The 24,453-nt window shown below is 45.2% G+C and overlaps 1 protein-coding gene across 1 annotated transcript in view; it reads left to right on the top strand.

Annotated features, from left to right (window-relative positions):
- The window catches only part of CCNI (cyclin I), a 35,983-nt gene extending 12,509 nt beyond the window's left edge, over positions 1 to 23,474 (top strand). The window contains exons 2-7 of the mRNA XM_026090138.1: positions 4,064 to 4,220; positions 15,281 to 15,415; positions 19,157 to 19,231; positions 19,418 to 19,558; positions 20,409 to 20,639; positions 21,772 to 23,474. Coding sequence (XP_025945923.1) covers positions 4,107 to 4,220; positions 15,281 to 15,415; positions 19,157 to 19,231; positions 19,418 to 19,558; positions 20,409 to 20,639; positions 21,772 to 22,230 — 1,155 coding nt within the window. The 5' untranslated portion in view covers positions 4,064 to 4,106 and the 3' untranslated portion in view covers positions 22,231 to 23,474. The remainder of the gene's footprint in view (positions 1 to 4,063; positions 4,221 to 15,280; positions 15,416 to 19,156; positions 19,232 to 19,417; positions 19,559 to 20,408; positions 20,640 to 21,771) is intronic.
- The last annotated feature ends 979 nt before the right edge of the window (positions 23,475 to 24,453 follow it).

The raw sequence follows: 24,453 nt of genomic DNA, 5'->3' as shown, positions 1-24,453 counted from the left end.
TCCACAACCTCTCTGGGCAACCTCTTCCAGTGCTCTGTCACCCTCACAGTGAAAAAGTTTTTCCTCATGTTCAGATGGAAGCGTCTGTGTTTCAGTTTGTGCCCGTTGCCTCGCGTCCTGTCGCTGGGCACCACTGAAAAGAGTCTGGCTCCATCCTCTCGACACCCTCCCTTCAGATACTTGTACACGTTGATAAGATCTCCTCTCAGCCTTCTCTTCTCCAGGCTGAACAGGCCCAGCTCTCTCAGCCTTTCCTCATAAGAGAGATGCTCCAGTCCCCTAAAAGTCCCCCTTTTGCTTGTAGCAAAGTGGCGGCTCTCTCACTGGCTGCACCCACCTCAGCAGCTTCTTCCTGTGGCAATAGCAGGGCCTCCTCTCCCCATAGGAGGACTTGAGCATCTGCACTGGGTGCACAGGCAGGAGGGGCAGAGGGAAACATTTTCCAGCCAGTTTCTGTTTGGCAGTTTTCTCCCCTTTGGTTTTTCCTCTTGCCTCATCAGCTTTCCCACCACATGCCTTAAATACCCTCCTCGGAGAGTGAGTAGAGGAACCAGAAGCACCACTGGAGACAGATTTGGCCTTAATAAAAGTCCCTGAGGAGGTTGTCAGGGGAGGAGAACATAAGAAGGGATGAGGGTAACTAAGCTGTTTTCTGGAAAGGCCTCTGGAGTAGACCTTGTGGCTCAGCCTCTGAGAAAAAAGATGCGAGCAAGACCAAGATGAGCCCAGAGGTCTGTCACATCCATTTGTACTGTAAATATGGTGGCAACAGTTGCCTGTCACATCAGAAAAAAAGGTCGCTGAGGATCTCGAGACACTAACTTTTGCCTGAAATTTTTCATGTGTTTTCCCCATTGCCTGGAGAAGTGGCTAATTACTTATCTCTTTCCTACAAAAACAAGAAACGACCATCAATATTTCATACTAGGAGAAGTGGTCGGGTTAAATATAGCTCCCGCCTCCTTTAAAAGCAGGCAGCAAGGAGCTCGCTGTCTCCCTGTGCTCAGTGCTCTGTGCTGCTTCCCGGGTTCAGCCCCGCAGCAGCACCCGCAGGTTTTGGGGCGCTGGGAATGGGCTGGGTTACAGCGGTGTTACAGGGAGCCGCTCCAACGGCCAGCCGAGCCAGGGAGAGCCTCTCTGCTCCCTTGACTGAGCTTTGGATCCGTTCCAAACTTTGCTGTTTTTCTCTGCGCATGTATTTCATCTTGTATAATACTGAGCGCTCCCGTAAGCCTTTAATTGTTGTCCTTTCCAATTACGCACCGTCTAGCGTGGCCTGAGAGGTGGTAGCTGATACCCCATTGGATGTTACCCAGTGAGGATTGCCTGTTTAAAGAAGGCCTCCTTAGGTAGCAACTGATGTTCTGCAGACTCAGTTAAATTAAAAAAACAAAACAAAACTCCATCTTCTGCACTGCAAAGGCCTGGAAAAAAAAAACATTTTCTGGGTTTTGAGTTGCCAGGCAGGCCAGCTGCATTTGCTGACGTAGGAGTTAGATGTACCACCGATTTTAGTGTCCCAGCTCAACTCCTGTTGAAAATACAGTGAAGCTCTGCTGGATGGAGTCCAAATGGCTCCTCCTCACCATGGTCAGCCAAACTCGCAGTGCCTGCCCCAAGGGCCAGATTATTCACCTTTGCTTGCAATTTGAATAGCTCTTTGCATCTATGCAGAGGGTGTGCAGCTCATCACTGCTGTTGTGATTTTCCAGGGTTTTACACCTCTTTGGAAGTGTTGATGGCTCTGGAAATGGTTGCTAATCAGAGCTTTGGTAACCAGTCCTGCCCAGTTTTGATGGGATGCTAATGGCTGCAGATGAAACCCCTGGGGGAATGAGCTGGGGCGGGCAAATAGGCCTCTTTGTGAACGTGCAACAGTGCTCCCCATTCAGCTTCGCTGGCAGCCCCATTTACCATTGTAGGAGTGTGATCAGCATCATCCTGAGCTTTAAAAAAGATACTCGTGCAAAAATCAGTAAGTGCACGTAGACAAGCTACATTTAAAGCCACTGTTCTGTGTAGAAGAAAATGGTTCCACCTCTGTTATTGAACAGAATCTTTATTGTGTGAAATGGGAAGCTTGTCATACAGATTTTTCAATCTACAGTCATAATTAGCTAGCCACAATTAGCTAGCCACTCAGGGGCTGACTGCAAATGATTTTGGGACACACTGCAAAGCATTTTGAGCCTGTTCAGGCTCATTTGTTGCAATCCTGCATCCAAGGTGTTCCCTCCAGTGGGAAATCTCTACGTGGCCTTTCACCTTGGGTCATTACACCGACGGCTAGAAAGCTTGCTTAGAGTATGCCAAGCTAGTACAGCCTCTCCTTTGTTCATGCAGTAGTATTTGTTTTATAAAAATCTAATAAAGAGGGATTTCTGTTCAGTGCGCAAAGGCTTAAAGTTTATTTGCCACTTAAAATCTACTTGGCTGTAAGTGGGACTTGAGTGCTGTTTCATGCCTCGTGCAGGTTGTGTGTGAATTGCACCCATTAAAAACCATTTCATAACTCTTACAAATTAATAAAATAAGAAAAATATTTGTTCTGCAGTTTCCCTTAAATCTGTGATGGTGCCCTGAATCATCCTATGTTTAGAGCTGTTGTTATTATTATCTATAATCAACTGGTTCTTCTTCTTTTCACTGTGAACTTGATGTTTATTTTCTCTTGTTCAAGATGCTGCTTTATTTCCTGTAAATATAACATAAACTGTTATTAACAAGCTAGTCTTTATAAAATAGCCTGGCTAGGATTTGGCCAATATCCACCTGTTTCAGATTTCACAAGAGCACACAAAAGGAATTGAAAGTTTAAATACTTTCCCATGGATTTATGCTTCAGGGCTGAATTGTTTTGGCTAAGTGATTTAATACTGTTAAGAAATTTGCAGCCAGAATAATGGTAGGCAGTATTAGAATAATTTGAATAACCCTTTCAATCAGATCATCTTCTCTTATTAAAAGTATTTTATGGAATCTGTTGCCTAAAAAATCTTTCCTCTGTTTTGTTTTTAATCTCAAATTCAGAACTATCTTGATACATTCTTGAGACTGTATGAGAGTCAGGGGAACCTTTCTTTTTTGCTTTCTGTACAGCAAGATATTTTGTTTTAGACTGTGTACTTTCTGTCATCACTTTTGCTGGTAGAAGCAAGCTTCTCCGAATACTGTAGGCCTTGTAGAAAATTTCTCCATTGCTTATCTGGCTTGTAATTAGTTCATGCCTTACAAAGGCTGTTGTTGGGTTTGCTGCTTTTCGCCTCCTTTAAAATGCATTTCCTGTTTAAAGTTAGGTGCCATCTAATTCTCTGGATCTAACGTATTTTCAGAGCGATTAGACCCAAGAGTAACCTTCCTGAACTCCCTAGGACCTCTGCATTGTAGGTGAAATGGGTTGCAGCTTCTCTGAGAAATTACAAACCATACTGCAGAGAGGGAAAACATTGACCTTTTTGTGGGACTTCAGCTTGTAAATCATTTAAATTCTCAAACAAATGCTCTTTTGTTTTGCACAGAACTTCCTGTTATGAGGAAGATACTAGGGTAGGGCTAGCACGAAGCAGGCTGTGAGGCTGGGATTTTCGAAAAATGCTTGAATATCTTAGCTTCCTCTGAAATGACAGGTAGATTGGTTTTTAACTTCAGTAGGATTTAGACCAAGACTGTCTACTTACTAAAATCCCCTTTATATTTCCCTTACAGTTCCTCTTTTTCCTCTCTTCAAGTATTTTTCATTAAACACCCTAACTTGCTGCTGAAATGGGAGAAGTCTTGTCTAATTGCCTGCATAACTGTGAAGTAGAAAACCACCGACTGGCAGGACCCTCCACCCCACACAGTTGTTGGAGACCTGTGGACCATTTTGGTCCAGCACCATCCGAATTTGAGCTGGATTGTTTGGGCTTCCTTGCATAGGTTTGCCAAGCACCTGGTAGCTGTCCATGTTACAGATAGGCCTGTTCCATTTCTTGCAGCTTTAGTCGCCTTTGTGCTGTTGTTCTGCTCTGTTTACCAGATAGACATGGCTAGTGTTTCACTAGATTGTCTTTTGGTCTTGCAGGTAGCTGTATCCAGTTGGGTGGCAGGTGGATCCAAGGGTCACCATGAAGTTTTCAGGACCCCTGGAGAGCCAGAGGTTGTCTCTCCTTCTGGAGACGGCAATCTCTAGAGAAGCTCAAATGTGGAAAGCACATGTGCCGAAAATTCAGCCCAATCAGGTAAAGTGTCTTCTTCACATCTTTTATCTTAGTAAAGATTCTGTCAAAGGCATGAGAGTATTCTCTGGTGTATTTTTATTTGAACAACTAAAGCTGTTACATGAGAAGTCACCTTCTGTTTGGGAGCTGGGAAATTACCCTTGAAGGAGGTACTGTTTTATTTGAGGAACATGCCCACAATCAGGGGTACAAAACATACTGTACAGAATACAGTGTTAAATCTCTGCTGCTTCTTGTAAAAGCATGTACTTATATTGCTTGATTAAATTCATTTTATGAATTGCACGAATAATTAACTCACATTTCTATTGGGCACCTGCTGTGCAACAGTTTTGAAAAGCAACTTAATTTTGTTGGATTAAGTTCACTAATAATACTGTTGAAACACTGGTTGCTTTCCACATGAAGCATCTTCTCACCTGAACTGTTACTGCTAGCTTAGCTCAGGCTTCCTTGTGAAATAGCGTATTCACAGAGAAAGCCTGACTTTGCCAACTTTTCTCATGTTGAGCCAGGTTCCTAACTAGTGTAAATCCTCACAGATTTGTAGGGTAGACTGCAGCTGTATCAATTTAAGCCAGCTGAGGGTCCATCCTGGTAAGGCACTCTCTACTTTAGGAATAACCCCACTGATTTTTAATAGGACTGCTAATAAAGCAGGGTGCGAGGTAGTGTTGAGGGAAGCAGAGGTAGGCCCTGGCCTGTTTCAGTGAGGAGCGTGTTCTCCCTGCCCCTGTTCTGTAGGAACAAATATATTTTTAAAGGGCTCAATATTCGTTTCATTAGTCCACCTCAAGGTGTCCAAATAAGTGACCTGGTTTTCAGAGGTGTCGAGTGTATCATGACTGTGGCTGACTTGAGGCCACACACATTTTAAGACCCTTGTTTATGGTAAACCGGCCTGCTATTCTGTGTTGGCAGCATCCCTGGAGTTAGTGATTATAATGTAGTGAGGTAAGATTACAGTATAACGAGATAGGTTAGGGATTCAGAAAGTGTAACCAAACCAGATTCCTGTGTGAAGATTTCCCAGTGACAAAGCTCCTGCATTTTTGCCTTTGTGAAGTTGATTCTGGGTGGCCAAGAAACCACCACCTCCATTAGCCATTCTCTGCAGCAATGTCTCCCTTGCCAGATTAGATTGTGCCCTTTGAAGATGAGGTTCCCCAGCTGTGGCATGTTTGAGCTGTCACGGCAGTGTAAGGACTGACCTCAGTCCTTTCTGTGGTGAAGAGCCCTTGTCTTGCTGCCAGGGATCTGTGTGCTCTTTCTTCCCGTGGTAAAGAGATTCAGGGCTTTACCTGGCATGGTGTCAAGGGGCCTGGATGTCACTGAAATTGAGGTTTTGCAGCATCCTGCGAGATGTTGTCCTTAGTAGTAAATATTCAGGGAAGTTAATTTGACTTTTGGCTATCTGTCAAATATCAAACTGGAGAAGCAACTCTGTTGCCTTCTGTGAAAAGTCAGAGTAGGATCAAGTATGGAAACAGTATGATAGCTACATCCCTTATAAAATTTGTGCTCAGTAAAACTCTCAGTTCTGGCCTGGACAGATACCAAGTTTGTGCTTTTAGTGTGCAATTATGTCATGTTAATGAAGGATCTTTTCCCCCCTCCTCCTCTTCACTTTGATAATAAAGTTGAGATTCATACTTAGGAGTGTTTCCTGGCCCTCCGTGTTTATCACCATAAGGTTTCTGCTGCTGGAACTTTGTGAAACTTCCATCTTCAAAATTGTGTTGTCTTTATAACCATTTTTTGCATTTTCCTACATATAAATTCAAGATATTGACTTTATCAGCTAGAATGTCATAGTGTTAAAAGTTTTCTAGCAGTAAAAAAATCATTAAATTGGGTTGAAGTCTCTATGTGCGTATGTGTAAAATGTGCAAAGGTCAGATTTAAAAGAGAACATAAACACAGCTGTCTGCTCAGGGGAAATCCTGGCTTCCACAGCCAGGCCATATCTGAAAACCCTGGGTTTGTAATTCTGTAAAATACTTCTTTCTATTCCTGTAGTTCATGACACGACTTTCAAACTTTCACATTTTCTTTCAGTTCTGCAGTATTCATTTTGGCAGTGTTGCAATCATAAAGTTCAATGCGAATTATCCTATTTCTCAAGAAAGAAGGTCATATTCCATAACATCTATTCACTTATTTTGAAAACAGCTTCAGTAGCCTAAAACCTCACTTGTATGAAATCATTGTTTATTTCCCATGACAGTCAGGAGGAAATCTGCATCATTCTGTGTATCAGATCTGGCAACTTGAAGCATGTGTAACTTTCCATTCCTTGCTACAAAGGTGGACTGACTATAAAATGTGTTTTAATGAAGTAATCTGGTTTACAAATGAGAAGGGGTGTGTGTGTGGGTGTGTGTGGGTGTGGGTGTGTGTGTGTGTACAAAAAAGCTAATGATCAGATTAGAAATACACCTTAACTCTTTTTCAGGAGTGAACTTTCAGTTTGATTCTTGGAGACATTTTCAATTCTAATGTTTAAAAACAAAACATAAATTCAGTTTCTAAATCTGTTTGTGTCAGAGTTGAGATCTTTGAAAGGAAGGAAGAAATACAAAGTTACAGAAACAGGAAGACTTTATGCTTTCAGTACAGGGTGCAGAATCTGTTGGGGATTTCTGTCCTGATATCACTGGCTCCAGGTGTTTATAAGTATACCAAAGCCAGATATCATAGGGGCTTTTCAGGCTGAAAAAATAGCTGGACTTCATCTGGAACCCCCTTGATTTTATTAGTGTTGCTGAGTGTGTTTGGTCCTTTTTTCACCTTTGGGTCATACAATGTGCAGATGACATTCAGGAATTTTTCCTGTGATTAAGGCTTGAGAAATCAAGCAGCAAAGAAAGACTGGTCAAAGGTTTATTTTTGCACATTACCAAGTAACTTTGCAACAGAGACACATTTAAGCCAAGATTTTTATTTGTATTTTTTATAGAAATACAGTGTCACATCTACTGTTTCTCCTTTCGCTGCTTGCTCTATTTCCCTTTCTCTTTCTCTCCTCTCATTTGTTCTGTGTACCTCATGAGGAATCAGGAGACCTCAGTTCATTCCCAGTTTTTTCCACTGTCTCACCACATGACCTTGGGTAGGTCTTTTAACCTTCTAGTGCCTGTTTTATCCTGTGGGTGAATCAGAGACTGATATTTCCAGCTTCGCAAAACACTACGAGATTAATGCATTCAGCTCTCCCGATAAGCAAGCAGTGAACTTGCTCCTCGGTGTGTGTTTGTGCACATTATTTTGCAGGTGATGGAGGCTGCGCTGCTTGAGCTCTTTGCTGTACCACTAAACCATAATCAAACCCTGCAAACTGGCACTTCTGAGAATTACCAGGAGAGCACCTCTAATTCCAGGCCGGTGCAAGTGGGAAACAGCCCAAGGGGAGTCATTTGGGGGTCACTGTGCTGTAAAACAAGCATTCCTGGGACCCAAATAAGGACCGATTTGGCCCTGATGTTTATAGCTGCCCTTTTTAGAAGCTTCCCAGGCCCAATAAAGGTTACCTGCTCCCAGATGAGCAGGAATATGCGGAACCAAATGGGGGAAAGAGCAAAACGTCTCTGTCTGGGACAGTAGACATAAAAAAAAATATATCAGGTAAAGTGTTTTTCCTAGATTAGGCAGCAATAAAATTGAGTAATGTTGGAGTTCACAGATAATATTTTCTAGGACTGCCTTTCCCAAAGGTCCTAAGGTATTCTTGCAGGTTATTTGTACTGTGCTAGCACTCTGGAGCCTGAGTCGTGGCCCTTGGCCCTCCTGTCTCGCATACGGTGAGCGTGGAGCAGGTTCCTGCAGCAGCATTACTGGGTCAGAGGCGACAACAAGTGAATTCAGGTGTCGGTAAGAGGGAAGCAGAACAACTCTGCGTGCTTCTCACCATCACGGAGGCCACACCAGCAGCTCTTTGACACTGTGTCTAGGAAATGGGCATTTGGGCATTGAGGTGAGAAACAAACAAATGACATATTAACTGTCACAAATGTTGGATGTCAGGTCTGTATGTTTTGTGCGAGGTGCTGTAATTCCCTCCCCTGGGCAGAATTACTGACCTCTGCTGTTGCTCGCTTTGGAGCAATGAAATGACAGACATGGAGAATGCAGCGCCGCCATTTCATTCTGCAGGATAGTCATCTACAGCCCCAGCGTGTTGACTTGCCTTGTGCCATGGTGCTAGTTAACATAGCTGGCTGGACTCCTTCACAGAAACATCCTGTTCTTTGATGCTGTTTAAAGGCATGTTCATCGATAGAATAAGCAACAGACAGCCTATTTCTCTGTAATGAATCAGATAATTGCAGGAAAGAGTTCAGTGTGAGGTACCCGCACTTTGCCCAAGGAACAGACGGAAGCTGACATCCCATTTGCTCCCCCATTTTTGTCTTAAACACATTCGATTCGGTTCTGTAGTTCTAGCAAGAGAGTTGGTTTTATATTTGTGCTGATACAAAACTGATCAGTTTACAAATTTTGCTGTGCTCCAGAAAACTGGGAATTGGCATCACATCTTTCGCTTGGAAAAGAGAATACAGGTCTGTCCCTCAAATACAGGTTTTGAATAGTGTTAACAGTTTTGCACATCTGATGGACCTGCGCTAGTCTTCCATAGTTTGAGGTTATACAGGCAGAATCCTTGGCCTGAGGCCTGTGCAGCATTCTGTCCTTTGCTTCTGCCGATCTCCTGATGGATAGAGATCCTTGCACGTGGAAGGTAGGAAAAGGATAGGTAGGTGCAAGCAAATGGCTGTAACTCTGCAGGGCAGTTTGCAAAAGTTACTTTAAGGCTCTGGTGCAGCAGTACTTTGTTTCTTCACTCTCAACAAAACTCTGAGGCACTTTTGCAAAACAGTTTTTGCCAATGCTCTGTGGGGTGTTTTCTGCACAGTAAAACTGTTCTGAAATCCCTCATGCTTCATGCAGCTGCCTTCTGGCTTCCTGCTGTGGGCAAGCCAAGCGGCACCTCGTGCAGCTATCTGCATGGGCACCAGTCCAGAGAAAAGCATGGAGACACCTGCACAGACTGCTGCACACAACGGCTGCTGCGGGAGGGAGCCAGGTAATGTGGCACCCTTGCCGGCGGGCCTGGAGCTCCGCATCTCGGGAGCCCGTGGTCACAGATGGCGAGCAGGGCTGCCGCGCAGTCGGGCGCTGGATCCTGCCAGTGTTTTTGGTGAAGAGCTGGGAATGTTCTCACTTTTTTAATGGCGTGAGTCATGCACATGCCTGCAAATCTCTGGTACAGGGACAGGCAGAACCTTGCTCTGATCTGGCCTCCGCTCCAGAAAAAAAGGGGAAAAGTGCCAGCCAGATGAGATGAATTGTCCTTCAGTCCTCAGGGTGGTTGCTAAGTCTGCCTCAGAGCAGCCTGCTGCTGCTCCGAAAACGAAGGCTACCGTTGCTAGGCTTGGATTAATTTTCCCTGACGTGCAGTCTAATTAAAGCTGCTGCACTAGGCTATCGTGCTTTTCCACGCCAGGGGTTAAGTTCTGTAATGGCAGATTTGTGGCAGCAAAACAAAGAGATGACCACAGACTCTTTGAGTGGCAGAAGACAATGTCTATGGGAAAGTACTTTCAAAACGAAGAGGAACTTTTGGTTTGCAGCCCAAAGGGACTTTTTACTTTCAGCCACAGTTGTGTCTCATTTTTGCTTTTAATTTTATATAACTCAAGGAACAATGACCTCGCTGCTTAATTAATTTTACAGTGTTGCATTTCATATTCACATTACTAGGATGACATACTATACCTTCGAGGTAGAGGGATCAAAGACTGATATATTTGGGTAGGAAGTTCCCTGCCTTGCTTGGAAACAGCAGCAGGATTTGTTGACATGATGGGAGCAGTTCTCACTCATTCTGGCCATCTGCAAAAATGAACTATAATGAATTTACCTGGTGCTGTGAGGAGGCTTAAATTTACCTGGTCTTTCTGGATAAGGGAATTCTGTCCCCTCCCCCTCCCCCCCCAATGTCCTTAAAATTGCAATTAGAGACTGAAGTAGAGAAACTTTTTATTGGATTGATGTTATTGCAGAAAAGAGCTGAAGATTCACCTCTTTCTTCTTTCCTTCCTGCAACGTAGTTCTTAAGAAGCCAAAATTTCTTTTGAAGCCTTACTTCTGTTGTGCATATGTCTAGAAATGACTTTACCTTGCAGTTACTCCTTCATATTCAAGGAACTCAGTGCTCTGTGTGCGTGTTATTTTTTGTTTGTTTTTAATTACATGTATGTTGCTTAGATATGCTTTATTTTTCAGTGATTCAGATTAAACGCCAAGTTTTTCACAGGGAAAGGGCCATGTTAGCAGGGACTGAGTTTACCGTTGCTATTCTCTACGTTAGGGCCTAGCCATTTCAAGTTAACTTCTGATTCTGAAATTTAGCCTTTTGGCCTCACACAACCTATGAAGGGCAATCCGCCAGAATTAGATGTATTGAGAGAATATATGGACAAATCCCAGGAGGACCGAAGGCCGAGAGGCAGCTTAGGAAGATGATCCATCCTTCCCACCCCATTTCACACAGACACTGCTCTTAGGAGAAGGATTAACCTTTCGCTTTGGCAGGAACTGGGCAGGGAGGATTGCGCTGGGCCGGGACAGATACAGACAGGAGCTGATCAGGGTGATCCCTGTTTCTCCCGGGATCTGGTGGGAATGGAGACGACCGGGTTGTGCTGCCAGGGAAGCAAAGGGGACGGGCGAAGTCCTCCCGCGCTGCAGAGGAAAGGAGCGTGGCGCTGCGGCAGGAGCCTACCAGATGCCGCTTTCGCCCCCTCCTCTACAGCGGACATGTATAGCAAGAGGGAACATGGGGCGAGAGAGGCTGCTGTGCTATTGAATATTGCACTGATTTTGAATCTCTCCTCCTGCTGATGGAGGGCCCAAGCCTGTTCTTACTGGCTTCCCTAGAAATGCTGTTGTGGCAGGACCAGGTCAGTGATTTAGGAGTCACGGACAGGTTTTTAAAATCATGGTTTTTTTTGTTTGAAGGAACATTTCTATGTGGCTTTTAGGGGGTACACACAGAGCTTAGCCTCTGGATTCACTCAGATACTGCATTTTCAAAATAATACTTTAAGCTGCTTGAAACCTTTTAAGTCTGCAATATTGGCCCAACCTGGCTGTGGTTATAAATCCTTTTGTATGGCTTTCTTTTTCTCCTTCTGTTTGAAAATAAATGCAGTGAATAAAGCAATAAGGAAAATTCATCTTAATTGTCACTCCTCTCCTTTCTGACAGTGCTTTTTAGGTTCTGCTGTGCAGTGCTTACCTTGCTACGTGAGAAATGTTCTCTATAAGGACAGCCAGCATTTAACATACTGTTTGCCGTGTTTTTTCCCCCAGATAATTTCTAGGTCTCTACCCCATTGTCCAAAAAAAAGAGATGTTATTAGCAAACCGTTTTATAAACTTCCTATTACTGATTGTGTGGTGCATTTATTATAGTCGCAGCATGCTTCAAACTAGCATTTCTGGAATGATGCAGCCCACTGTGGCAGCAGGAGTTCTGCCACTGATGGGCTGAGATTTCACCTGTACATTGCAATAACATTTATAGAGAGAATCATTATTTCTTAGAATTGAGGAAAGTAGTTTACTCTTCTCTCTAAAAGTGGTAGGTGCTTTTTAAAAAGCAACACTATTGTCAAGTGGCATCCAGAGGCCCCAGCTGAGACCAGAGGCCCATCTGGATCCAAGACACAGTCCTGCTGACTCTGTTGCACCATAGGGGCATCAGGAGAGAAAACAAGGCGAGACTTTCTTCTCCTCAGAGAAGCACATGATACAGCACTTAAGGCAAGTTTTGTAGGCAGAGGTAGTACCTTTTATTAGACCAAATGTTACAGCTGTAAAAAACAGCTTTTGGTTACAAAAAACTGTGTCTTTAGATTGTCATGGCTACACCAGCATTCCTGTTTTTACCTTTTCTGAGGGAATTGCTTAACTGCGTTTCAGTGGGACCTGTGTCTGTGAACAAATGTAACCAGCTGTGCGTCCACTCACAGGCTGTCAGTCCAGAATTCAGCTTGGGATCGAGAACTTTAGCCCTGCCACCTTCCCCTCTTCTGTCCCACTTGGGAGATGGATCTCAACACCAGTAAGGAATTTGAGCACAGCATAAACAAATTTCATACTGTAAGTAACCATCCTTAAAAAAGATGTGATGCTGGTATTCTGGTGGATGTTGCTGTGCTGATAGAAGCACTAGTATAATTGCACTTCTGCCTACAAAGCTCTGCTTTCATGGTTTTTCTTGGCTCACAGGCAGTGGATTCAGTATGCCAGTAAAAAAGTGCATCATTGTCTGTCTGAAACATATGGTAGGTCCTTCGGTGGTAGATATGGCCTAACGTATTTATTTTGCTCCAGTGTTAGGTGTTTTTATCTTTTAATTCATGCTACTTCTTCCCCCTCATGTTTCTGCTGGGAGGACGGCTACAACAACCCAGCACAACAGCCCAGCGCAGGAGTGCTTTTTGTTTGCGCAAGCCCTTAGCTTTCTTGCCACCGTAACTTGGCAGCCAGCTTTTATTCAGGTTCTTTCTTTTAATCAGCAGTGGTCAAACTGTTGTATGGAACACAAGGACCCTGATCACAGCAGTAGAAATTCACTTGGTTTCAGTTCTCACTTCTGGACATGTCCTTGCTAATCACCTCGGATAATCCTGGTCGAAGTGAGACCAGAGGGATGCTTGGTTGAAAGGCTCTGCAGAAGCTGCAAATATTTCAGAGTACAAGTCAGACACAGCATTTATGTCAGTGACTGGTCTGTATTTGTGGTTGAAATYCAACTGTTGTCCAAACAGATCAATAGTGGTGAGTTGGGCCAAAAGGAAAAAAAAAAAGCCTTTTGAATTGAAATTGTACCTGCTTAGCCCCAGTCCACAGTTTCTTTTACTGCTGAAAGGTTTTTTGTGAGCTCTATTTGGAATCTTCTATTTTTAACATGTTCTGAGCTAAAAAAACACTACAATTTTAAAGAAAAATAAACCTTTCTTCTCAAAACACCAACTCATTTTCCTCCCATCTGCTGTCTGTCAGGGGCTGGGCACCCGCCTGGCTCCTGCAGCATGTCTGGTTTTGTTCAGGCCTGGCTTTTTTGTGCATCTGAGTGGTGGGTGTCTAATCTAAGAAGGTCAATAAACCTCTTAGAGCTAAGCTGGAGGGTAACTGTGTCAGTACCTGAGAAACTACAAGAGAGCCTCCCTCCTTTCCTCCAGTGTGCAGTAACATTTATGAGTCAGGGTTTCTGTAAAGAAAGCTGGCTGTCCCAAGGGAGATTTCTTTGGATGGGGTAAGTAACTTTTTGTTGCACTTGACATATCTACACTAGCAGTCCAGGAGAAAAGCCAAGCAGTCTTAGGGTAGCCTCCCTGCCTGTCCCCGCCAAGGCTCTGCGTAGGACTCAGTACTCTCATGTCCTGGTGGTGCTTCCCTGTCGCAGGTGTATGCCTACCCTGCAAGTTTAGTGACTACCCAAGGGCCTTCATTTGGTAATTTGGGAATGTAGTGGGGAAAGGGAAACATGTATAGACCATTATTTGTTGACACTGCAAGAACGCTGCCTGAACACAAGTGCTAGGAGATCACGATCTCCAGAGAAATAAGTTGGGAAACTCAATTTAGCAGCTGCGCCCTTTCCAGAAGCACATGTGCAGATGCTTACAGCCACTGCTGTCCCTTATCGACAGCTCATGCTCTTTTTCCCTGGGACCCACAGTTCCAGAAGTGGGAGTGCGGGTACTTCAGGGTTTCTGAAAATAGACTGTGCTACACTGGGCAAGTGGGGAGAAGAAGCAGGAGGAGAAGGCAATGCATGTTCACTAGCCCTCTTGTGCAGGAACAAGGTTGTATTGATTTCTGCATAAATACTGTTAGATGGTGAGGCCATGTTGTCCATGTTAACTCTGGGAAAGTAAATTTTACAGGAGCACTTGGATTATTTCACAGAGCGATGACCATATTACCTACCTAAAACTGTCACTTAACCAGCAGCCTGGACAATGCCAGGGGTCTGTAGGCTAATGCCATACCCTGATACCATGCCAACAGCTGGCTTGCAGCTCTGCAGCCAAGAGACAGAAAGTTACTCAGATTATTGAGAATTCACAGAATTAGTAAAGGCAAGAGTTTTTTCCCCTTACTCTAATAATTTTTTCACCCACAGAGCTCAGTAGTTGATTATCTTGTTGAGGTGGGGAAAAAGACCCCAGAATATCCTAACATATCTTATATGGCTTGAGACGTGTTGCTAGATCGCACACCCATTTAACAGTGTCAGAAGATAAATCTGAGGTGGGTGTTAGACTGTCCCCACCAAAAGGTGAGAGGCCCAACCCGGTCCTGTGTCCCCGCAGGCACAGAGGACATGCTGCTGGCTGGCTGGGTGGCTTCCTGCAGCAGCTCGCAGAGGGCGCAGGCTGCAGCTTATGGCCTGCAAGCTGCTGAGCGCCTTCAGCATTTTGCTGACTTGCATGTGAATGAAGCACGACAGGTGCTGGCTGTGATTGCTTGTAAAGAATAGTTTGTGCGTGTGTTAAGTCAGATCTGGATCCCTCTGCAAAGCTGACAGTTTTGTTGTATGCGTTAAGTTTTTCTATAAAGGGAAACTGGCACTCTCTGCTATAACCTTTTCAGCCATAAGGACTCGCAGTTAGAGACTCTCCTTTTGCCTCTGTATTTGAATACTAGGCTTGGAGGACATTTGGAAAGCCTGTGCTCTATGTAGAATGACATGCATGAACTATCACTACTGCCTTGTCCAGGTAGAGAAAGATCTATGTAGAAATCTTAATGCAGTTCCCTACTAGAAAGCCTGTTTCAGACCATCTGTATCCAGGAGCCACCAGTAAAGCTGTATGATCACCAGTCACAGATGCGAGAACTGAGTGCTTCCTCAGGAGGGTTCAAAGCACCCCTTTCTGAAGCTGGCTTTGTTTCAGTGCTAACTCCTGCAGAGGTAAAAACGTTTGGTCTTTTCCGAGTTGCTCAGCCCTTTTTTAAGAACGCTTTGTTTTTCTCTCCAACAGGATGTAGCCATTTCTCCAAAGCAGAGGGATGAGGTCATTCAGTGGCTGGCCAAGCTCAAATACCAGTTCCACCTTTATCCAGAAACGCTCGCCCTGGCCATCAGTCTTTTGGACAGGTTTTTAGCCACAGTAAAGGTAAATATTTGCAGATATGTAAACTGAAATGGATCTTTACTGCCCACTCACAGTATGCCAGCAACCATCCTTCCTGTTTCTGCATATAATCCTGGTGGCATGACTGTATGGAAGTGCTTACTTCTCGCCTCTGCTCTCCCACCCTCTTTCTTTCTCACGCATATACAGGAGGTAACCTGTATTACTCCAAACCTTAATTTCAGGTTCTGAAGCTGTGGCAGCACACCACTCTCACTGTGGTGATACGCTGCTGCTAGGCACTTTTGGAGGTAGTTTCTTTCCTTAGTCATTTTTTCCCCTGGTGAAAGTAGCCATTGCTTTAATGAGAACATGCTAGTCACTTAAATGAAAAGAAAAAAATATCTGACTTGAGCAAAACTGAGTCATAAAGCTAAAGGAAATATGTTAGCCCACCATTAGAAACCTAAGCCCAAGGCCCTCTTGCACAAAAAGCCAAAAAGTCCCAGCTTGCCTCCCTTAATTACTCTGGTATTTAACTGCAGCAGTATTTAGTCTCATTTGGATCACCTGGAATTACTATGTGCACTTCCTAGTAGTGAACTAGCTGGAGCAATAAATAGATGTTTGAGGAGAGGTTTGGGCCAGACTTTTATAAGCAAGTGTGCTAGTGCAGGGCAATGAAAGAGTGGGAAAGGTTCAGCCAGAGATGAGTGCTTTTTTTGTGGGGAGCAACTGTTCAATGCTATCGTGGTCTATAGACAGTCTGATAGACTAAGATCTGAAGACAAACTGATCTTCAGACAGACCTGAAGGAGAAAAGGTGGTAAGCAAGCACGGCAGCAAGTCACGACAGTGACAGGCTATGCAATCCTGCTGTACTGAATGGTGCAGAGAATATGTCCATAAAGCATTTGGTTTTTTTAGGTCTAGTATTTCATAGGGACTTTTTAAGAAAAATAAATAAATAAAAATCAGTATTTAGGGCATCTGCAGCTCTGAGCAGGATCTGTTGCTGTTCTGTATCTAAGCCAGTTGCGCTGTGAGTGCTAAGAGGGTCTGCTGTGGGAATAAATCAGAAGTGCTGTGCTTGGGATGCATTTTGTACCCATGTGAATGACTGAACTGGGGGGGGGGGGGTCACCTCAAGATCCCTGGCCTTGAGTTCTGAAATCAGGCTTCGGGCCTTATCTCTTCCCGTATTTGCTCAGTTAAATTCCGTGCTCAGCAAATCTGCAGTCTCATCTGCATGTGGGTATAATCGTATTACAAACACTGTTAGGTGAGTAATACAGCTTAGGAAATGTAAGCAGAAGAACATAATATTTTCAGCCTGTGTACTTACATTTCAATGAGACTTGGCTCAGTAGAACAATGACGTCTTCCGTTAACCCATCCTTTCAATATTGTTAAATATTGATAACATTTAAATTACAAGTCATGGAAATCTTAGCTTAAAATGGGTGATTTACTGGAACACTGAGGTGGGAAATAGATATTTAAAATCCCTCAGCAGTAATGCCCTCAAGTACAGTTTTTGCTTTCAGTAATTTGCAGCAGCCAAAGAGTCTACAGAGAAATGAAGTATGAGACTATGACTAAGAGAAGCTCACTGTGTGCTTCAGGCAGTGAGGAGGAATGTGGAAAGGTGTTTGTGAAGAGGTTTTCAGCTTATCCTGCGCTCCTTCTGGGCAAGCATTACTCAAACAGGTCAGGGCTTCTGCTCCCGCCCCTGCTTTGCTTCTCCCATAAAGCTGCTGTTCCACTGATGCACCTTAACTCCTGCTTCTTACCAGGTGCTGCTCTGGGGGATTTTTGTTGTTAAGACAACTAGTCTCTTCCCTTCGCTGTAAACATGCACTGAAATTGCTCAGTGCTGCCTGCCCCTACAGCTGTTAGCCATTACGTTTCTGGTGACCAGCAGTGTCAGCTGTAGATCACTGCACAGCACCAGTTAACCCTCCACTTGGTGATATTTGCAGCAGATGTAGGCAGCATTTGCCTGCTGAAGAGGCACAGGGAAAGCGAGCAGAGGCTTCTGTAGGAGACTGGGCTTGGTGACTGTGTTTTAACATGCTTGGGCAAAAAATGCTATTCAGCCTTCCAGATTGGTCGCCAAAGGCAGGGTGGAGGGGTGGGGGTGTGCTTAGGAAATGAGGGGACAAATGTATTATTGCTAAATAAATCAGGGAATAAACTTGACTGAGCACTGGAACTTGTTCTGAACATCTTCTTTTCCCTGAATACTGAGCGAGTGTCCTTTTTGCTGTACATTTATTTTACACTAACTTGACAGTTTGCTCTTAACCTGCCTATGTAGGGAAGAACAAGTCTCAGTCTTGCCTTGAGGGACTTCATTCTTTTTGCTGTGAGTGATACCTGAACGCACACGGGWACCCCTGCCCTGCCCCCAGCGTGGATCCCCTGCAAGTATTTAAGCTGAAGTTTAAATGTCACTAGAAAGCCAAGGCTCCAGACACAGCCAAATCCTTTTATGGAACTGAAACCGAATGCTGCTAAAGATCTTTAATTTGGATGGGATCCAGTGTCCTTCTCTCCTGCTGCTTTCAGGAAACAGTGTTTTGGGTTTCTTGAGAGTTCATTGCATGAGTGTGGCTTGTAGGATCACACCCTTAAATCCCCATGTCTCTGTTCTGTCCACTAAAATTAACCCAGCAGGAATTAATCATGGCAACATTTTAGATTGGAAGTGGATTTTGCATTTTATGCAGGGTTTTATCTTTTGCTTTTTCTCATTGAAATTCTTTTTAATGTGGACAGAAGAAGCTCAGTTGTCCATAGGCCATGTGGAGGTGCAGCTGTTTGCTCAGGGAGCTGTAATGGGGTTTAGAAACAGTGCCTCTGCTTTTCCTAGCCCTCAGCTACTGCACCTAGTGCTAAGGAGCAGGTGGATGCACCCTATCACACTTTTTCTTTCTTTCTTTTTTTTTTTTAAGATGGATGTTGGTAGCTAAGTCCTTTGCCAGATAGTCAAATTGACAAAGATTGCTACTGAGCAAAACCCCAGTGGATGTGCCAAATTCTAAGCGTATGCTTACGCTCCCGTCGATCACAGGGACTACCTGCCTGCACAGTTACAGCCGATGCACACCTTCTTTTTTTCCCCCCCACTGAACTGAGGCCCAGAAAAGTTTTGATGCCCATGAAAAAAAATCACCCTTTCCCCTTTTAATTTAACTTACCTCACCTAAAACACTTCACCATAAAAGGGGCCTGCTCTCCCTTGATAATCTGTGGGCCGCAGTTTTGAGAACTGCTGTAACAAATAACCTAAGTGGAATGTTTATTTATGTATGCTTTATACTTGTATAGTAGACATGGACAGCATTTTTAACTCTCTTGCTTTCCTTCCTATTCTCCTCTGACCCCCCCCAGCTGCAGCAATGGCAGTGCTGTGCTGCAGCAGGTGGAGCGGTGATGGTTTTGGGCCAGCTGACAGTCTGGCCCTTCTGGTTTGCTCCTCGCTATTTCTGCTGCACTGACTGAAAATGAGCTCTTTCCACTCCAGTGCTGCACATCAGTGGGTGCCAATTCCAATGATGGAGCTGGCTGATTTCTCTCCTGCTTTACGTCATGGAGTATGGATTTTTGCTCTGCATGGCTTGCCACTGCCGTGGCGTGTCGGAGGTCAGCCTGCTGATCCAGAACGCGTTGTGCGGGCAGCTGAGACCCTGGGGTTGAGGATGTCCGAGCAGAAAGGATCACGCATCACTTTCTGTATTGCATTCACACAGGGAATTTCTCTGCTCTTCTGTATTCTAGGCCCGTCCAAAGTACTTAAACTGTATTGCAATCAGCTGCTTCTTCCTCGCTGCAAAAACCATCGAGGAAGATGAGGTAATATAGATATATTTTTTTTTCTAGTAATGCAATGTCATCTGACTATATGCTTTTCTAGTGCTACCTTTGCTTACATGCAGTGGTTGGCACTTGAAGGGCAGGGATGAAGCTTCTTGTGCAGTGTTTATAATGATGACTGGCGCTTTCTCTTCTTCCCCCCTACCCACTTGTTGGCTTTTGCAGAGGATTCCAGTACTGAAGGTGTTGGCTCGGGATAGCTTTTGTGGTTGTTCTCCAGCTGAAATTCGCAGAATGGAGAAGATTATCCTGGATAAACTGAACTGGGATCTTCACATGGCAACACCACTGGATTTCCTTCATATTGTAAATAAGAGGATACTCTATTTTCTCTGCTGTCTATCTTTGTATAGACTGTATCAAGAGGTACCTAGAAAAAAACCCTACCTGTAGGAGAGCAGAGCCCTCAGGATGCAGTTGCACTACCTTTGTACAAGTACTTTTGGAAACAACCAGCCTTTCCAGAGAACTTCAGAGGCAACTTGTGATTTGAGATATCTCAGGCAATTTTTAAAATTTGTCTGAAGACCTGGCCCTAAATTGCTGCTGGTTTTGTTCAAAGCTGAATGCCAGGCAGCAGTAAAATACAGATGAAGCAAGGAGAAAGCGCCAATGCTGGGCCATGGGCATGCTCAGTGTGTGCTGCAGAAAGAACAGAGACCTATTTGTTTGATAAAAGGTTAAAGAGAATGAAAATGCCCCGAGTTTCTCTTCATTGAATTTCATCTTCTCTCAGCTTTCCTGAGGGGAGGCTTTTGGCTAGGACACCTGAATTCTCAAATGGGCGTTGTTGGGAGAGAGAGAGGGTGGAGGGGCTAGCCTTCTGCAGGGCTCTGAGAAGTCCAGCTCCCCACAGTGTATGATGGCACACCCTGGCAAAACACAGCACGAAGCTGTTTGTGGATTCAACACGGAGCTGCTTTTTCCATGGTGTGGGAAAAAGTCTCAAGGGTTACACCAAACGATGGAGGATCCCTTGTGTCAGGGAGTGCCTGTCGCACACCACTGTCATGGTACAACCTGGCTCTGTTGCTCTAAAGGCATACGGCCAAGAAGAGTCCGTGGTGCGCACACGGGGGCTGCGTGGTGGGTGGCGTAGCAGCACGAGCGAGCCTGTGGGTGACGCCACCTGCCTCGTGTGCTTGTCTCCCCCCAGTTCCACGCGGTTGCAGTGTCCAACAGGCCTCAGCTATTGACCATCCTGCCCAAGCCGAGTCCCTCCCAGCACGTGGCGGCCCTCACCAAGCAGCTGCTGCAATGCATGGCCTGTTACCAGCTGCTGCAGTTCAAGGGCTCCATGCTGGCGCTGGCCATCGTCAGCCTGGAGCTGGAGAAGCTGCTCCCCGACTGGCTGGCTCTCATCATCGAGCTGCTCCAGAAGGCGCAGGTAAGTGGGGCTGGAGCTGGGCATCACGGCACCGAGGGCCAGGGAGCCACTGGGGCCACGAAGGGCTGCAGCTCGGACAGGAGGCATGCAGGGAAAAGGGAAACTTGTTCTGGATGGCAGCTGGCTGTAACCAAAACACTTCTCCCCCAGTCCCAGGGAGTGAGGAGTGCTGGGCTTGCCTGTGGGCCAAGAAGCAAAATGAACCATCCAGTGAGTGTGGAGAGGAGTGCAGAGGTTCAGTGGGACTGGCTGTCCTTCTCCCATGTTCACTTCATTCAGTCTTACTGAAAACGCAACCTTCTCCTTGGTGTTTGGTCCAGACGATTAAGCAGTGGGCAAGGGTGGATGCTTGAAGAGGGGTGGTCTTCGCATAGCCATGATGCGTCTGTCCATTATGAAAGCTGAGTCTAGCGATATGCAGGCTGCAGAGGAGACACAGCTTAAATACATGGCCGAGAGGGACAAGGCCAGGGTCTCCTCTTGCTGGGGTAAATCATGAATTTGCCTATGGATTTGCCCAAGGAAAACAGGTCTGAGAGCAGAACTGCAGTCATAGATTAGAAAGGGGATTTTTGTAACAGACTTCAGCTCTTGTTTTGTGGAGCACATCTTCAGCTGCAAGCCTCAGCCATGCAGCCAAGGATCCATGTTCAGTGCAACATGGAAAATCTTCTCCTGTGTGAATATTTGGGCCATGTGAGCCATCGGGGCTCTCAGACCCATAGCTGCTGATCTCTGCCTGCTGTTATGCTTTTGCAAAGATGCTCATGTGTCATCCTGAAAGGACAGTTCATTGGGGCAGTTCTGCAGAGCGTTCATCTTGACGGCAGCCCATCTGTGATGGGGGGAGCACTGTGCCCTGATGGATAACTGGCACTCTCTGCACCAGGGAAAAAATTGCACATGGGGGAGAAAATCCTAGTTAGAGTCTCAGACGTTGTTTTTAAGCACACTAGGTGGTTGCACACCTATTGCAAGGACAAGCAGTGAAGCTGCCAGCAGATGCAGTGAGCCATTCTTCAAGTGTGTGGGTGGCCCGTGTGTTCAGAGCACTAGCCCTGCCCTGGTTCATAGCGGCAGTGGGTAACCTTCATCTTGCAATGCCGGTTCCTTGCTTGTCTCTTCACTCCAGATGGATAGCTCGCAGCTGATCCACTGCCGGGAGCTCGTGGCACATCACCTTTCCACTCTGCAGTCTTCTCTGCTGCCCAATTCTGTATATGTCTACAGTCCCCTCAAGCATACCCTGGTGACCTGTAACAGAGGAGTGTTCAAATGCCAGCCCTCCTCTGTCCCAGGGCCAGGTTTCTCCAAGGACAACGGCAGGCCAGAAGTGCCAGTCACAGGTACAGCCGCGCTCTACCAGCGTCTGCCAGCTCCCACCGGCTGCAAGCAAGCCTCTGCCAAGCGCAAAGTGGAAGAGATGGAAGTGGACGACTTCTACGATGGTATCAAGCGTCTCTACAACGAAGACGTTGCTCCAGAGGTAGTGGCTCTTGAAAGCATGGGCTCGGTTTGTGGCGCTGATGTCTCGAGGCAGGAGGGCAACGTTTCCCCTTGTCCACCTTTGCAGCCAGTGTCTGTTATGTAGCTGGGGGCGCACGCCACAGCTGCCTTCTAAACCTCGCAGAACCTGGCGCCATGTATTTGCAGTGGGGGGAGAAGGGGCCCATACCTTGTCAGGCTGAACTGAAGGGAGCCAAAAAACAGAAAAAAAAATCCCAACCTTTTTTTGAATTTTTTTCTTGTGCGGCTAATTATAGTTCCACTATTTAAGCACTTAAAAACACAAAAAAGTATAAAAAATTTATAAAAGACCCAAAAACCAAACAAAAAAAGTAGCAAAAAATTGTTTCTTTCTAGTGTTGTCAGTTCCACTGTTTTTCTGCTCCTGTGTGTTGTAACCCATTCGCTATGTCCAAGAGCTCACATCAGTTGTGCAGAGTTGTTTCAGGTTTCCCAACCAAATAACACCCCTCTGATCTGATTTCCTTCTGCTCCTTACTCTCCTTCTGCTTGCTCCTCTTTTAATTCTCAGCAAGTCTTGTGCATGATGTTCTGTACTATCTGACCTTCATGACAGGTTTGGTTTTTTCTTTCTAAAGAAAAAGACCTTTTTTGTTTTGTTAGCACTTTGGTGTTTAAATGTGATAATATTTAAAAACTGGATTTAAATAAAAGGTTAGTCGGGGAAAAAAAAACAAAGAACAAAAACAATGCTTGCAAACTGCTCCACACTTAAGTAACCACAGGAGTGTGAACGTACTCTAGAAGAACACTAGGGCAGCTGGCCACTGTGCTCTCTGTACCTTACACAAAGACTTCTCCAAGTTAAACACAGTCTGTATTTTCAAACAGAGAAAGCAGTTAGTGAACTAAACCTAAGTCACTTCAACAAAAATGGTATTTTTTCTTGTTTGCACCAGGAAATATTGCACTCAGTGTGGATATTCACCAACACTTGATTCTCTATATCAAGTGTAAACCTTAAATTCTGCAATGGAGTCTGTTTTTTCCATATGTTTATAAGCTTTTAGCATGTGACCAGCACTGCTTGGTGAGGTGCTGGGGTGGCTATGTAGGCCCGAGGTTTGAAAGATGTGTAATGATCAGTCATAAAAAAACAAGAGACCCTAACCCGAAGTTTTGTGTTCATGTAACTTCTAACCAAAAGTAAAACCTTTAAAAGCTCGTCTCTTTAAATGTTACACCTCTGTTTCTCAGAATGACCTGTCCCAATCTTAAGCTCTCTCCACAGCCCTGAGGAAGGTATTGTATTTGGAGCCATTGTACTGATGAAAGCCTTCTGGTAGCAATAAAGAAAGTTGTCCTGGATTCTGAGTCTTGTTTCGTGCTTTTTACCTGGCCCCAGGATGAGTTTTACCTGAAGGCCGCCATAAAGCTCCTAAGCTGCAACCCCTTCACCTGCTCTGTGCTAGGCCTGGGTGAAAGGGGCTTCAGAGGTGCTCAGCCCCCAGGGCCCATGGGGAGTCTTGCGACAAACTCACCTCCTCTACAGCTGCTGCAGCTTTAGCTCCAGGCTCCCATTGCTCCTCACGCTCTCATCAGCCTTGGTCCATTCTCACAGAGGGACCAACAGTCCGCTCGTACGTGTGGGACATTTTGTCTCATCTGTCTCCTGTCCACCTCCTCTTTGACTTTCTGAACAAGCTGTTGAAGAGTCGAGTTTCTCATATCCAGGTTGGCTGTAGTTTACTGCTTGCCTGGTATCCCCTCCACCGCAAATAACATATGACAGTAAAAAGGTTAGTATTTACTTGATTCCTGCTGCATGCTTTCTAAATTCATCTGTTTTGGGCTTGCACCTTCTTCATGGCTAGCCTTGATCTCACAGGCCTCCCTGGGAGCCAGCCCCCTCCTCCCTCTGTCCCGTGGGTTGTCCTCGCCACAGCACGCAGCTCCCCTCTATTAGACCCTTCTTGGGCTTCACCCATCCTCTGCAAGCTCGCAAGCTGGAAATGCACGAGCCAGCATCGCCTCTTCACCATCTCAGCCCACCCAAGGCAATTTTTCTGAAAGTGGTGTCCCCTGCTCCTGTTCCAGGCCTTCCTGTCATCCTCGTGGTGTATAAGTTGGGAACCTTCTTATCTCGCTTCCCTGGTTTTTGTCTTTTCCAACCAGGGGGTTGTGCAGTCTCAGGTCTTCATCTAGCACACCCCCAGGCAAATACCCAGCCGTCGCGGGATTTCAGTGATACCGGTGTTAGCTACTTGAGCCTCGCTTCACTGCACACACCTTTTGCTGTTAAATTACACACTGTAACAACTCTAAATAAAAATAATTGTCCTTACTT

The sequence above is a fragment of the Apteryx rowi genome, unplaced genomic scaffold (genome assembly GCF_003343035.1).
Source record: "Apteryx rowi isolate R43461 unplaced genomic scaffold, aptRow1 scaffold_85, whole genome shotgun sequence".
Classification (NCBI taxonomy): domain Eukaryota; kingdom Metazoa; phylum Chordata; class Aves; order Apterygiformes; family Apterygidae; genus Apteryx; species Apteryx rowi.
This window is presented reverse-complemented; position numbering and strand designations above follow the sequence as displayed.